The sequence below is a fragment of the Callospermophilus lateralis genome, chromosome 2, assembly GCF_048772815.1.
Source record: "Callospermophilus lateralis isolate mCalLat2 chromosome 2, mCalLat2.hap1, whole genome shotgun sequence".
Taxonomy (NCBI): Eukaryota; Metazoa; Chordata; class Mammalia; order Rodentia; family Sciuridae; genus Callospermophilus; species Callospermophilus lateralis.
Genome location: NC_135306.1, coordinates 61,851,324 through 61,868,035, shown reverse-complemented (window position 1 = coordinate 61,868,035; position 16,712 = coordinate 61,851,324). Strand labels below are relative to the sequence as shown.

Below are 16,712 nucleotides of genomic sequence, written 5' to 3'. Positions count from 1 at the left end.
ATACAAAAATAATACAAATAAAAGTATGTATTTTAATAAACTATCTGACATTCTCAGTTTAAATAATTCAATGAAAAGTAATATTATTTTTAATATGCATTCCCTTTTCTTTAATTGCTTACCTAGAGAAACTACTACCATATTCACATACTCCTTCATATCCACAGTTTAGGAGATAAAAACACCACATTAATCTTGTTGGTATATGGTCTGTTGAAAAAGTACTAGTTTTGACAGTATAGTGAAATGTTTGCATTTAACACAGAAAAAGTTAAAAAGCATTTTAATACTTCCAGAGGTATTATATATTATATACTACATATACTACAATATGCTATTATCTTGAGATACCCTCATCAATTTTTACATAAGATTAACAGGAAATCATTTGCTTTTTATTCTAAAGGCATCTCAATGAATACATTGAATAACACGTATGTTCTCATTATATTTCTTAAACTGAATAGTATGTTTAATATTTCCATTATATTTCTTAATTAGCATTGAAACAAAAGTATAAAGGCACATAATTAGCACTATAATGATAACAATGCAAGTTTCTGTGTCTTCTGGCTTTGTACAGATAGAAAAATCTGGGTGACAGATCACATTCCCACTGAGGTAACTTACTATTTCTGGAGAAGAAAATCTAACAATATACCTTTAACACATGATATACTTATCATTTTCATTTATAAAGAAGAAAGAAGCCTGGGCTGGAAATTAACTACAAATTCCTTTTTGATCTTTTTCAGTAAAGTGGGTAACGTAGAAAAAAAGTTGAGGAATTTTATCAAATCTACACATTCTATCAACAAGGTGGGTTCTCAAGCAATCTCAAGCAACACACTAAATTGCTAAGTAAAGCTATGCTTATTTGGCACCATCAGGACAGAAAATTCCACGAAAGTGAAATTTGGATTTTTGCTGTACTGGGAATTAAGCCCAAGGTCCTTCTGCATTCTAGGCAAGCACTCTACCACTAAACTATACCCCCAACCATTTTCATTTTATGTTGAGACAGGGTCTCCCCAAAGTTGCCAAGGCTAGCCTTAAACTTACGACCCTCCAGCCTCAGGAGCTGGGATTGCAGATGTACACCACAAGGTCCAACTGGCCTGGATGATGTTAGAAGCAGGGTCAGTGTCTTACTTATTTTTATTTTCTCATACTCTATCACAATGTCTACCACAATAAGTATTCAACTATGTAAGTAAATTTCTTAGATAACTGACGTTTCCTCCTTACATACAAAATATTTTTTAAGAATGATAGAAATATTCCTAAATTCATCATGTCTTTCAGATTTCCTGGCCACACAATGAATATAATTTAACTTGGAAAAAATTTGGGTCATCATTATGAACAGTTATAGTGTTATGCTTTAACACAGTGAATCTCAGGCACTGTTAAGGTTTCTGATGCTATTACCGATGTTCCTATATTAAATTGGTCTTCTAAGATCTGTTTTTGTAATTTTTTAAAGTTCTTAAAAAACTATCAGTATTTCATGCTATCTATAAATCTGTTTTAAGTGTCTCTTGTCCTAATTAAAAGCAGCTGCTACTACTTGTTAGAATCATATTTACATTAAAAGAATGGTTCCATGGAAGGCCTTTTTCTATTTTAAGGTATTAGAACATTTACATGTGGACACTACACTCAATTCTTTTGCTTCTTTGCTGGATTCTGTTAATTTTGCTTCAATATTACAATGTATCAGCAGTTTTTCTTTTTCTATAAAATCTGATTAAATGGTAGGAAAATTTTGTTAGTATTCCTTTCAGTTTTTTTATATTATTATTCCCCAATTCACAAAAGGCTTTGAACTAAGGGTTTTCCAAGGATTTTCTTATCTTTTTAATAAAAATGTCAGAATGATTTAAGTTTATTTTCTAGCCTTGAACTCCCATTGATTTAAGTTAAAACTTTCAGAACAGCAAGGTAATAAAGCAACTGTAAAATTCACATTAATTAGAACTTTGAAAAATATATAACATTTAAAATGTTATTTATATTTGAATAAGTGTAAGACAAATAATTCAAATGGGGTTAAAGCAAATTATAAAACCCACAATATGAAGCTCTTACTACAAAAGTATCTGCCACCTGGTTCAACTCTTCTCAAACTTTATTCTAAGATGGGAATATACAGTATTTAGTCTCTGCCTGATGTAAGAATATCACACAATCTTTCCTTTTAACTGGAGCTTTCTTTGGAGAAAAAAAGAGAGGTTTTTGAATATTGTTTTCATGATAATTTCCCTGCCAACCTTTTTTCTGTCTTTTCTTATTGGTTCTTTTTAGTTATACATAACATTAGGATTCACTTTGACATAATTATAAAAGCATGGAATACAATTTGTTCTACTTCCCCTTTCCTTCCCCCTGTTCCCTTCCTTTTAATTTATTGATCTTTCTGCTATTTACTTACAGTTTGTTTTTAATTAATGTCTTGTGGATATATACATGATGATGAGATTCACTGTGGTATATTCATATATGTACATAGGAAAGTTAGGTCAGATTCATTCCACTATTTTTCCCTATCCCATTTTTCCTCCCTTCCCTTCATTCTATTCCACTAATCTTTCTTCTATTTTTTTTTTTTAACCTCCGTTCCCTTATTTTGGTATAGCTTCCACATATGACAGAAAACATTCGCCTTTTGACATTTTGGGAGTGGTTTATTTCACTTATCATGATAGTCTCCAGTTTCATCCATTTACTTTAAACTATGGCTAACTGCAGTAAGTAGTAACAGTGGGCTCTATTAAAACAGGTTAAAATCTGGCATTTAATTGAACAGGGTAGTTATTAAATGTCAAAAAATACCCCAAAGCAAGACTTACTGTAGATAAATAAGAAAATATACTCTCAAATCACTCAGTGACTAATTATTTGAAGCTTTATTTGCCCTGCCAGTCATATACTATTTTGCTTGACAATTCCTGTCATCTAGCTTTCCTTTCTATAATTTTGAACATGTAAGTTTATTTCTGAGTGTTCATAAAATTCATCTGCTTACTGGTCATTCCATCTTACAAAACACATAAACAGATAATTAAGGGCAGTGAACAAGAGACTAGAGTGTTGGGTGACTTCTGAATAAACACAATTTGAAAACAAAAATATAAGCTTATAAAAGTACAGGGAACCAGGTGCAGTAGTTCACACCTGTAGTCTTAGGTATTCAGGAGGCTTAGGCAGAGGGGTTGCTTGAACCCAGGACTCCAAGCCATGCCTGGTCAACACAGTGGAACCCTATATACTGGGAAAAAAAATAATAGTACAGTTACTAGGCCAAGTAACCCAGATTAAAATTAAAAACTTATCCCCAGGGTTTAGGATAAAATTCTAAACTCTGTAAGTGAATTCCTTGAAGATAAAGACTCCTTATCAAATCTCTGGTAGTATACAAAACAGAAGACATTCAGGAAATACCTGCCTAGTGAATAAGACTAGTATCTATAACTAAGGTAAGAGAAAACTTAGTTTATCTCCTGCTGTGTAATGTTTCAAAAAGGTCATTTTAATTTTTTGAACTTCTAAATGACTAAAGACAAAGTGACTCCCTTCTATAGCTGAGATGGTTTTTGGTCTTATTAACCATTAACTAGTTTACCAGAAAGAGCTACAATAAGAAAACATTATAGGGCTGGGGCTGGGGCTAAGGTAGAGCACTTGTCTAGCATGCATGAATTGAACTGGGCTTGATTCTCAGCACTGCATACAAATAAATAAAATAAAGGTCAATCAACAACTAAAAAAATTAAAAAAGGAAAACATTATATATATCAAAACCTTAAATAGGGTTGCAGTTGTAGCTCAGCGGTAGAGCACTTGCCTAGCATGTGTAAGGTATTGGGTTTGAACCTTAGTACCACATAAAAATAAATAAATAAATATATTGTGTCCAACTACAACTAAAATTTTTTTTTAAAAAATATTAAATAAAACAATTTTAAAATGGTTAGCAATTACTACAACCATATTTACAACCAAAGCCATTAAATAAAGTCAATCAGGGTTTATTGAGGACTCTGATGTACTTAAAAGTTTCTTACACTGCAGTAAAATAGATTTTGTACTGTTTAAAAAAATGTTGATTTGATACCTAACTACATAAAAATGGAATATATAAGCTGGATGTGGTGCCTGTAATCCCAGTGGCTCAGAGGCTGAGGCAGGAGGATCACAAATTCAAAGCCAACCTCAGCAATTTAGCAAGGCCCTAAGCAACTTAGTCAGACCCTGTCTCAAAAATAAACAAATAACAAAAATAAAAAGCACTGATGATGTGGCTCAGTGGTTAAGTACCCCAGGTTCAATCCCTGATATTCAAAAAAAAAAAAAAGGAATATATAATGGAAAGGGAAAAATCTCATAATCCTTCATCATAATAGAGCTAAAATTTTCTTTTTTTATGTGATAGAAAATAAAATTAATGTTTGATAATTTCTTTGACTTCTATCAGGCTTTTTGTATATTCAACAGTATTCTACATGTTGAGTCCATATAAATTCATGCAATTAAGTAAACTTTAACATGATTTGACAATAGTTTTCTATTTACCTGTGTATCATTCCTCACTATATTTTAAGTTTTTAACTATACTGTATTTTTAAAAATGAATAAAGAAAATATATATACAACCATATTATTTATAACTATGAATCCTCTACTAAGGAAGCTAAAAGGTAAAGAGTGAACATATTTGTCATAAATTATAATGAGTTGAAGACAGCTAAGACTGAGTGGAAGCTAAGGTTAAGAATCCTTCTTAAGGGTTGGGGTTGTGGCTCAGAGATGGAGTGCTCACCTACCACGTGTGAGGCACTGGGTTCTGCTAAGAGCCACAGCCAAGTAATATGATGCATGGCATTTTTGGTTGAAAGGTGATGCCAGCAAGCTATTGAGATGATATGATTATGTTAAGATTTGCATTCATATGGATATTGGACTCCTGCTATCCGCCTGCTACGGGACTCCTGGAGAGTTCCCATTGGTTGGGGAAGTGCGGTAGGAGGGAATTCTGGGGGGGGGGGAGAACGCCGCCTGGCGTGTAATCTTCCCGGGCTCCTAGGGAGCATTGGCGGCAATTTCAAAAAATAAAGTTTGTTCCTGCTTGAGTGGCTCGTGATTTTGTGCCCAGCCAGACTGCGGTAGGGTTCGATCCTCAGCACCACATAAAAATAAAATAAAGATATTGTGTCAATCTATAACTAAAAAATAAATATTAAAAAATATATACTATCTCATGGAATTATGAAGAGTAAATAATGATACTGACATTTAAAAGTTTCATCAAATACAAATCTAAGTTAGAAGTACACGATGTAATCCCATTAGAGGATGTGGTATTATTTCACTGATTGTCATTAACTTTAAACACATCAGCTTGTTATCTCCCCATAATAAGTTGACAGCAGCATAGGGAATAAAAGAACAGGGTACTCAGCAAATACAGAATTATACTACAGTATTATAACCTTAGTACAACTGACATTTGGGGCCAGATGATACTCTGTTGTGGTAGAATGTCATATACATTGTAGGATCATTAAAATGTAAGATATTCAACAGTATCACTACCCTTTATCCATTAAAGGCCAATACAATCTCTTCAACTGTGACCAAGAACTGTCTTTAGACATTGCCAAAAGTCTCCTAGTGAGGGGAAGGGGAAAGATAATCCCTAATTGATAACTACTGGCTTATACAGAACTCTGTGACCCCAAAACAGGTGCCATCATTTCTCATCTAATCTTCTGACTTCTCTAATATTTACTATATTATGAATTTAAATTATTTTAGAAATATTAACTATATTCATTCAAAATTCCTTAATAATTTTAACACCTTTTTACATACTATAATCATCATGAACATATTATTTTGTATGTTCTTAAAATACAACATTTCACAAATATTTTCTTGTAGTAACAATGTCCCACCAATATTTCATTTTACTAGTATATGATATACCACTGTATCAATATTATAGTTTGGTTAATCATTTGTCTACCACTGGACATATGAGCTATTTCCAAATTTCCACTATTAAAGGTAGTTTGTTAAACACACAATTGTGTATATCACTTCTGGGGGCAGGAGAGGAGAAATTCAAAGAATAGAATTAGATCCCAAGCATTATCCCCGTATCAAAAAGCAAAGGCAGTTTTATGGCTTTTCTAACATATTGATAATAAAATCTAGTAATAATTGTAATTTGCCTTTTATACTGTTCAAAGTTGAGGTACTTGAAAGTTAAAAGATGTGTTAGAAAAGATATGGTCTTATATTTAAAATCTTAATTTTTCCATATTGATAAGATTTTGATTATCATTATATGATCTAGGCATGGCTTCTTCTTTTATAAATAACATCTTTTTGTTGCCAAATTTTAACCTTTCCTTATAACCAATCTCTACATGAATCCTTCCTTCCTGTACGATTGAAACCTTTTGAAAATCTAAACTATGATGTAAAGCAGATAAGATGAAAAACTAGCTCACATGAATGCTTGACAAATCTTCCAGTTTTCACTATCTATAGAGAAATAATGTGTAACAAATTTCAAACACAATAGCATCAGGTAAATTTATCAATACCTTAATTTTCTATTTTTCTAGAAAACAAAAAATTTCCTAGATTGGAAAGGATATTTTTCCAAGTGATTAAGCAAAATACAAATTTGACTTCAATTAAAACAAAAAATGAGGAGCTGGTTTTATAGCTCAGTGGTAGAGCGCTTACCTCACATGCATGAGGCCCTGGGTTCGATCCTCAGCACCAAATAAAAATAAGCAAATAAAAATAAAGATACTGTGTCCATCAAAAACTAAAAAAAATTAAAGAAAAAGCAAAAAATGTGATTTCTCCTTTAGATTTCTAAAGACTCTTATGATCTAAATAATGATGAGAAAAATTAAAGAACTCTGTCAAAATATTTTAATTTACCTCAACCAGAGGCTTCACTTTAAACCAATCTCAGGTAGATAATTAAGTTAGTACTTCAGGATCCAAAGAATGTTGAGTCACTTCTGAATTAAGTGATGTGATCAAATGAACTGAGTAAGCTCAAGCAAAATTAAAGCATTTTTCTCTTTACATGATTAACCATAAAGGGAATTACCTGTCTTGCAAGAATGAGTACACAATCTAGATTTTAAAAAACTGTACATCTTCCATTACAAAGCCTCTTAGAGGTTAAAAAAAGAAGTTTAAAAGGTTTTTAATATTAACATAATAAAACTGTTTTAAAATATGAAGTCTGTTACTGAAAAAAAAAAACTTTTTAAATGAAATGTTGACCCAGTAGAGAAAACAGCACCATTCTTCCTTGTTGTTTTGAAAAGAAAAACTATCTTGAAAGGCTCTGCAGAAAAGAAGTCCTCTGAAGCAGCTAGTTGTTTATATGAATCTGTATTAAATTCTCTATCATGTGTAATTTCTATCTTTAGTAACGACATATAAAACCAAAATTTATATGGAATATATATTCTTTGTTATTGGTGCTATTATTATAGATATGAACAGTGATAATGAATAACAGAATTGCTTGTGCTTTAAATACTATTTTAGTTTTGACATTGATATCCTCTAATGAAGAGCAATATTAATAGTTTATTTGTCTGGCAATAGTATACGAAGTCCACAAGACAAGCAATCAGTCATAACAACTATCGCTATCATTGAGTTCATACATTTCATTATTAAGAAAATTCCTCAGGGGATTTTCTGTGAGTCCAATTCTAACAAGTACGGTTACCTGCTTTTTTAATCCACAATGCATCAGCTGGAGTAAATATATGTACGTACACAAGAGATGACAACTGACAGACAATCTGGCAATGAAGAAAGACAGAACAAAAGCCAAAAATGGAGAAGACATACAAAATCCTTTAAAATCCACAGGATAAAAGTCTTTTGGTGAATGTTTAATTAAAGCTACTGAAATCAATAGATTTCTTTTCCTTTTCTTTCTTCTTCTTCTTCTTTTTGTACTGGAGATTGAACCTAGGTGTGCTTTACTTAAGCTATATCCCTAAACCTTGTAATTTTTAAATTCTGTGTTGGGGTCTTGCTAAGCTGCCCAGGCTGCCCTTGAATTTGTGATCCTCCTGCCTCAGCCTCCCCAATAGCCGGGATTATAGGCAGGTGCCACAGAGCCCTGCTGATATCAATAAAGTTTTTAGAATAACAACACACTTATTGATATTCATGAAGATGACCCTTTAGTCATCAAAAAGGCTTATATTGTCTTCAATATAGTACAAGTAAGCAAAGAAGTTAAGTGATTAAAATAAAGATTTTAGTAATAAAAGTTTAAGTTTTATCTAGAAAATTCAGTTAAGTGGAATACCTTATTTCCAAATGATGCCAAACAAACCGGTATTAAATATTAACAGAAACTTTTAATAAAGTCAATTCGAGCAACTAACTCAATTAGATTCTGTAAAATAGGAAATACTACTGAGATGCAAACTTTTATAGTCTTATTTGCTTTTTGGTATGTGGCCATTTCATTGTTTGAAATAATATGTTCATGTAAATAATCTTTTAGGAAGTTTATATCATAGGGAAACAACTCACATGTTGGTAATCTCAATAAAATTATCCCTGCTAAGTATAGTTCCAAGAATTTCTACTTCTTGAAGGATGGAAAACATCCTTTATTGAAAATATGAGGGACCATGAATAAATTGTTTAGAGACCCCAAATCCAATCAATTACTTGATATGTAATCTAAAATTTTCTGATAAACATGCCTTCAAGGACTACAGTGTTAAATGTTTGTAGTTTTTTTCCTCTTATTTTTCTTGTACTTGATTCTGTGAAGGAAGGCAACATGCTTGTACTTCACCAATAAAATGAGGTGGATGGTTTTACCGAAAAACCCTAGGATGTTTTCAAGTCTTTTTCTCTTCTAAACATGCTGTAAGTCAGTCAAGTATGCTTAAAACTATGCATTAAAAGCAAATAAACTCTTAAACTATAATGTGGGGACAAATTAAAGTTATGTTTAACTGTAGCATAAGAAATTTAGCAAATTTATTTAATAGAATTCTGTTAAGTCATGAATTATGGAAAACTAAAAACAAGTAACTTCTACAAAAACAATGAATTATATGGATTTTAAAAAGAGACTATTTTTTCTACCTCAGAAAATAATGAGTATTTTATGAATATAAAACATTAAATACATTAAAAATTACTCTAGCTGCAGAGAAAATATTCTCATATTTTTTTGAGAAATATATCACAGCAGTAAATTTTAATGAAATAGTCTTCCATATCAAGAAACTTTCCACATACCTAATGTATGAAAATACAGGGGTCTAAGCCATCTTTAATGGAAATTTTATGTAGTATATAGTTTTTCTCATTCTCAGTATACTGAACACAGTCTTCTTGCTAATTTATGATTATTATTATGAATATTATTTTACCTCTTAAAGTAATATTCTCAGAAGTATCCCATGAGAGACTTCTGAAATGCTTAAGGTTCTTTCACTCTAGTACTGAATAACTTCAAGAGGTTGTACTTTTGTGGTGTTTCAGCCTCCTGCCTCAGACTAACAATATGGCTTTCCTACTAACATGTAAAGTGATTACTACAAATCTGCTAATATCATACTTGTTGAATCATTAACCATATTTTATACATATTTACATTAACAGATTCTAAACAAAGACACAGAGTGGTTTCATGACATTCCTAAGACACAGAGGCTTTTTTTTTAATGACGACTAATTTTCTTCAATGTTTAAAACCTTTCCATTTATTTACTGGATGTGTTTCAAATTTATGACATAATCTAAATGTAAATGCCAGTTAAATAGGTGTTACTCATTTAAAAAATAACAAAATTGAGTGTTTTACCAAGTTGGGAAAATAAACATAATGCCCTTATACTATAGTCTCTGAATATCAATAAAATATCAGAAAGGGAAAGTAAAGATTAATTATTTAGAATATGTAGTGAAAGTTAATTTTAAAAATCTTTCAGCTGATAAAGGCTCTTTAAAAAGTCATACTGTTAAGAATCAAAACTATCTGGGGCCCAATTAAACAATTTACATCTATTTTCATGTTACACTTAATTAAAAGTTTGTTACTAATGCAATAAACTTCCATTAAAAGCATATAATTGTTAATTTGCAAGATAAGCATTATCTAAAACCACTACCAGTCAGAAAACAATCAGTATATTGGGAATTATCTAAATCTACACCTGGTATAAACCAGGCAAACAAATTAATTTACTTGCCCCGGCACCATTTTTGTGTATTAAAAATAAAAACTAGACCACAGGAGAAATAAAAGAAATAATGTTTCTATCTTTCATTGCAAATTTTCAATGTAATCCAGGAGAACAAAATTTTTAAAAGGCTTTAGAAAAAAAGGCAGGAATAAATTTTAATGCTGACAATAATAGACAGAACTTTTGGATTAACACCTACCGATTTTTTTCTACTGTTTTCCAGATCTTTGAGTTCATTCTCGATTTTTGTGATTAATTCCCTGAGTTCATCAAGATTAGTGCAAATAAGCTAAAATAAAACACAAAAACACAGCTTGATAACACATAATATAAAACACCCAAAATGTGGTAACAGAAGTTGTTTTAACACACACTGAATTCACAAAATTATTTTTCTCTGCAATAAGTGAAAGCTCTGCAGTTTATATTTTAAGAGATATTAACTTATTATGATGTAGGAACTTCAGTTTAATATAAAATAAGCTGAAATCTCAACAATGGTGATTTCACCCCACATCCCCACCTCTTAGGTTGCTTTATAATCCAGGTACTTTCTAAACATTATTAACTTTCAGCCCAGAATGACAAAGATCTGGAAACTCACCCTACATTTCACAGGTTACTGAACCTCCTTTCAGAAGTACTTCATCAGGCAGTCTCCAGGTAGGTGACTAAATGAACCCCTGGAGAACTGTCATTATACATTTACTTTGGTTTGCTAACTATATAATTTGACAAACTTTAATTATTGCTGTTGGGAGTACCAAAGAAGGGTTACAACTACATGTAATATATTCTAAGACTTGAACAAAATTAAGTACATATTCTTAATATGAGCTTAGTATTTTTTAATAAAACCCCCCTCACAGCATCTATTTCCTTTCATAATTGTGTGGCTCATTTTATTTTACCTTGATAACTTTGGCAAATGGCCAAAATAATTGGTTCTTAGTTACTAACAACTGAACTAGCTGGGTTTAATTACTGAAGTTTTATATAGAGAAGTGTCAGCAACAGTAATAAAAATATTAACTACATTTTAGTTCTTGTAAAATTAGATAGAATGAGTTTGTCCACTCAGTTCAAAATATTTAAATTTTCCTATAGCGATTTAAGCCATTTGAAAGCATCTGATGTGAAAAACAAATAGAATACCTCTGAAACAAAACTGCAACCACAGAGAGGAAAAATTTCAGATTAAAGAAAGCCTTTTGCAACGTTGATATTGTGTAATAATTTAAAATCCTGTACTAATAAATTGTTAATTTCACCATTAACTTGTTACATCCATTAATTTCTATGGAAGGGCATTGTTTTCCTAAAATGCATACTTTTTATTAGAGAAACAAACAAACAAACAAACAAAACAACAAATGCAAAAGCAGATTACAAGTTAATTCTTATTGGCTACTGAATGACAGAAATAGGAGTTGGGAAGCTCCTTAAATTTCCTTTATTATTTATTAGGTTAAAGCATACAAAATTGCTGATATACTTTTGATCTTAGAAATGGCTACATAGTTCAACCTAATAGATTAAGAAAAACTGTCACAGATATCATTATAACTAGTATTAATAATTACTTATTAGAAATATCTATACAACTTCAAACTCACAAACTTGACAAAGTAGGGAAAATATGTACTTAAGTAATACAAATAAAAAAATTTCAGGATTGGGGTTGAAGCTCAGTGGTAGAGCACTAGCCTAGTACACATGAAGCTCTGAGTTTAACCCCCCCCCCCAAACACACAAACAAAAACAAAAAACAAAACTCGAAACAGGAAAACAAACAGCCCTCCCCAAAGAAAATTAAACACAGTAATGTAATAGGAAAATAAAGTTGATATTTATTAGAACATTCCAATTTGCCAAATCTGGTTGTGGAAGAAATGTTGATGGTCAAGCAGTGGACTGGCCAATTAAGTAAGTGCCTCTAGAACTAGATAATGTCTTCAGCTTCTATTATATCCTTAAAACTATAGAAAAATGTTGGCCCTATAGCAGGCTTTTAGTAATTAATTACTCAGTGAGGACTAAACTTCTTGTAGTATAATCTTCCATTATGACAACTATGTCAAATTTGTCCCAGACCTGCAGATGGCTCTCTTTCCCCTGAACTTGTTGTATTGGTTAATATCATAGCACAAATTTCTCACTTGCATACAGAATGCTCAGAGAATTTTTTGCTTAGATCTTCACTGCATCAACAAGGAGTAAAGGTTTATTTTACATGTAGCTTGTAGAAACTTACAGGAACAACAGACATACACTCATATAAGTAAACACATCCTAAAAAAATGTTAAGACCTTTTACTTATCGATTAATCATGAAACCAACAAATATTTATATTCCATCAAAGGAATAGACAGCACTGTTCTAAGGCCAAACCGTGAATGACTTCCAGATCTCAACAGCTATATAACACTTTCAAGAAGCTTACAGAGTTAGTAAGTTGTACTAAATCAGTGCTTCTCAAACTTCAACATGTATAGAACTACACTGGGATCTCATTAAAACACCATTTTGACTTAGTAGGTCTCAAGTGAGACCTTCTGTTCTGCAAATGTAACAAGTTCCTAGGTATAGTCTGCAGATCACACTTTTGTGTAGTAAGGTACTAAATGATTATGAGTTATAAATCGGTATGGCTACTGAAACATTTTGGCACTATGAAGCTATTGAACATAAAAAGTTGAAAGATTAATTTCCAAATATGGGATGGCATATTAAGTGCATGATAGTAGGACAAATATTAAAATAAGTGACATGACTCTTTTTGAGGGTCAAAATATTTTTAACAATATTTCTTTGAAGCTATATTAATATTTACATAACAATTTATATATTTGTATTGTTATATTTGTTGTTTATATAGGAATTTATGTTTATATGCTAATATGTACATTCTTTCTATAAATACATTTAAGATATACCTAATATGCAATATATAGAATCAGGTAGAAAATTCTTCTATAAGGACATAATTAATTTGACTTATGTCAATTCTATGTCATATGCAACTCTATTTCCTTTTTACAAAGTAAAGAATGTATGTGGACTTTAAACTCAACACAATTTGGAATGGTATTTTAAAAACAGAATCAATTCAATAAGTTCACCTTAATAAGGAGAACAGATGCATTTTTGGAACAAAGCAAAACACTTTATTAATACCTCCTCATTAGCTAGAATTCGAAAAACATATTTGAGGTACAGGACCTCCAGGGACGAAAAAGAAAGGCTCCAGCTCAGATTACAGTCAAGTCACATTGCCAACTATGTTGAGAGGAGGGTTTTCAATCATACTGCAGAGTTACAGATACCCTGATACCCCAGACAAATCTAGGTTAAAAAGTTATATCTCCAATTCACATCACAATTAATATCATAGTAGAGGAAACCATAGAACTCAAAAGACTAATCCTTCTACTATATTCTTTCAGGGTTTTTTTTTTCTTTGTTTTTTTTTTGGTAGTAGTGGGGGAGAGTGGGGATTGAATCCAGGGGCACTTAACCACTGAGCCACATCACTAGCCCTTTTTTATATTTTATTTAGAGACAAGGTTTCACTGAGTTGCTTAGGGCCTCACCAAATTGCTGAGGCCAACTTTGATCCTCCTGCCTCAGCCTCAGAGCCACAGGGTTTATAGGGATTGTCACTGTACCTGGCTCTTTCAGGTTTTTTCCCTAAATGAAACAAAATAAACACAAATTCCTAACAAAAATTGAATATGTATTATAGTTTTATGCCTCTCCTCCCCTATCACTATAATGGCAATCAAATGAACACCAAGATTACATCTCAGAAAAAATATGTAATAAATAATTCCTTAATTTATTGCTTAAGTTACTTAAATTCTGCCCTTTAGGTAGAAATTCAATATGTTTAAAAGGTATTTATTTGTTACAAAAAAATATAAGGTAGCATACAAAATACAAACAACATGGTAGATTTTATTTAAAAGCAAAGCCAAGAGAAAATTATGTAAAGTAAAATTATATCCAAACAAATGGATCACATTTGTTTCCATTCTCAAAAAAAGATCTTATTATTTATTATACAATGGTAAACACTAAATGTATAATGCAAATTCAAAATTTATATTGTATTCAAATTAAAATTATGTTAATATCTGTTAAAACGAAATGGAAGGAGACCCTCATTGTTATACAAAATTACATATAAAAGGATGTGAGGAGAAAGGGAAAAAAAATGAATTACAGTAGATGGGGTAGAGAGAGAAGATAGGAGGGGAAGGGAGGGGAGGGGGGATAGGAAGGGAATGGGAAAGGCAGCAGAATACAACACACACTAGTATGGCAGTATGTATAAATGTGGATGTGTAACCAATGTGATCCTACAATCTGTACACGTGGTAAAAATGGGAGTTCATAACCCACTTGACTCAAATGTATGAAATATGATATGTCAAGAGCATTGTAATGTTTTGAGCAACCAATAAAAAATAATAATAAATTAATTAATTAAAAAAAACTATCCAGACAAGCTGGGGCATGGTGGTGCACACCTGTAATCCCAGTGACTTGGGAGGCTGAGGTATGAGGATGGCAAGTTTGTGGCCAGCCTGGGGAACTTAAAAAGACTGTCTCAAAAAGCGGGGAGGGGAGCGGGCAAGGGGACCAAAGCTATGGTAAAAGCACCTCTGGGTTCAATTTCCAGTACCTAACAGAAAAAAAAAAAAAACAAATAAAAAACCAAAACAACAACAAACAAAAACCAAACCAACGAACAAAAACAAAACAAAAGCTATGCAAACAGGAAAATATTTCTTAAGATCACCATACCAGCAATAACGAGTACATCAAAACCTGCAAATAAGGATATCATTGTGGCATGAAACTTGTTAACAAGTTAACAAAATACTTTTTACTACCACATAATTAAAAATTGATGTTTTGGGCTGAAGATGTAGCTCAGTATGGAGTATTAGCTTAGTGTGCATAAGGTCTGGGTTCAGTACCCAGCACACAAACAAAAGCTGATGTTTTTTTCAATGCACTGTATTTTAAAAATTGGAAGCTTATTGGGGCTTGATACACTGTTTCAAAAATACTTTCTATGACATTTTGTAATAATTACATACAAAAGAATTCATACTAGATTTTTCAAATACTAAACAGACTGATTATAAGAAAAGAATTTTGGGGTAAAAACAAATTTATTAGGAAAACTGACATTTAAATTTCAGTGTAATGGTCTTATGTTAGAAACTGATAAAGAATACATAATATCGTCCATGTAACAAAATCATTATCTGTTAATTTGCTATAAAAACCTAATTTATCATAATACAGAAGTAAGGATAAGCATAAGTTTTTACTATATGGTCAAATATATTATTTGTTTTTTAAAAATTATTTAAATTAATCTTTTAAAGACCACTTTTAAAGTCCAAAACTTAGATTTAATTCAAGGTCGTTAGCTGGAAAAAGTGCTAGGGTCAATAACAGATGTTCTTAAGCCAATTCTTAATTGATTTTCCAACTTGTAATACAACATTTTTCATCAGAAGCATCTAGCATGCTTATTTGAAAAAATAAATAATAAGAATAGCTAAAATAGTAAGCTATACAATTTAATCTTCACAACAATACTATGAAGGTATTATACCCCTCTGTACAGATGAGGAATTGGAATCACAGAGGTTAACTAACTTATTCAAGGTTTGAGTCACTAGGTACAACGTAGAGCTGGCATTCAAACTTGAATAGCCTAGTTCAAGAATCAATGTGTTTAACCACATGCAGATTACTGGTACCCATCACAGTTTCTGGAGGATAGAAAAACAGGAATTTCAAACATGAATTCTTCCTAAAGCAAATAAGGAGGCAAGTTTGATTTTTAGCTTTTAAAATGCCAACAAAAACACTTTCAAAATAAGGTCAAAACAGGTTTCATTTATTTTGAGGAGTGGTGGTGGTGGTGGTTGTACTGAGATTTAACCCAGGGTCTTGCACATGCTAGGCAAGCAACAATACTACTAAGCTTCATCCCCAGCTTTTTTTTTTTTTTTGAGACAGGGTCTTGCTAAGTAGCCCAGGCTATCCTTCTCCCTCAGCCCTCCCAGTAGCCAAGATTACAGATGGACTGACCTCAGCCACGTTTCACTTTTGTAATAGTATTTAAAAATAAACTTCACAATTTTATCCCTTGTGTCTAATTATATTTTCTGTCAATTCAAAGAAGACCAGTCTTTGGCAAATAGGTCGAATTTTCAAAGGGGGTTTAATATTTAATATTCACCAACAGTTTCATTATTTTCAGCAATAAACTGAATATATTTTAGATAACAGGGGCTATATAGTGGTAGAAAGCTCACTTAGTATATGCAAAGCCATGGGTTTCATCCCCAACACCAGAATGGAAAAAAAAAATTAGGATGGAAAATATGAAGAAAATGTTAAATATTTCTGTA

The 16,712-nt window shown here is 31.7% G+C and overlaps 1 protein-coding gene across 3 annotated transcripts in view; it reads right to left on the bottom strand.

Moving 5' to 3' along the window:
- The window catches only part of Brd10 (bromodomain containing 10), an 85,881-nt gene that overhangs the window by 14,504 nt on the left and 54,665 nt on the right, over positions 1-16,712 (bottom strand). For 2 of the 3 annotated variants that reach the window (XM_076845993.2, XM_076845995.2), the window contains one exon: positions 10,471-10,560. The exons of the other annotated variant lie outside the window; for it this stretch is intronic. In XM_076845993.2, the coding sequence (XP_076702108.2) occupies positions 10,471-10,560 (90 nt within the window). The remainder of the gene's footprint in view (positions 1-10,470; positions 10,561-16,712) is intronic. 3 annotated transcript variants of the gene reach the window in all.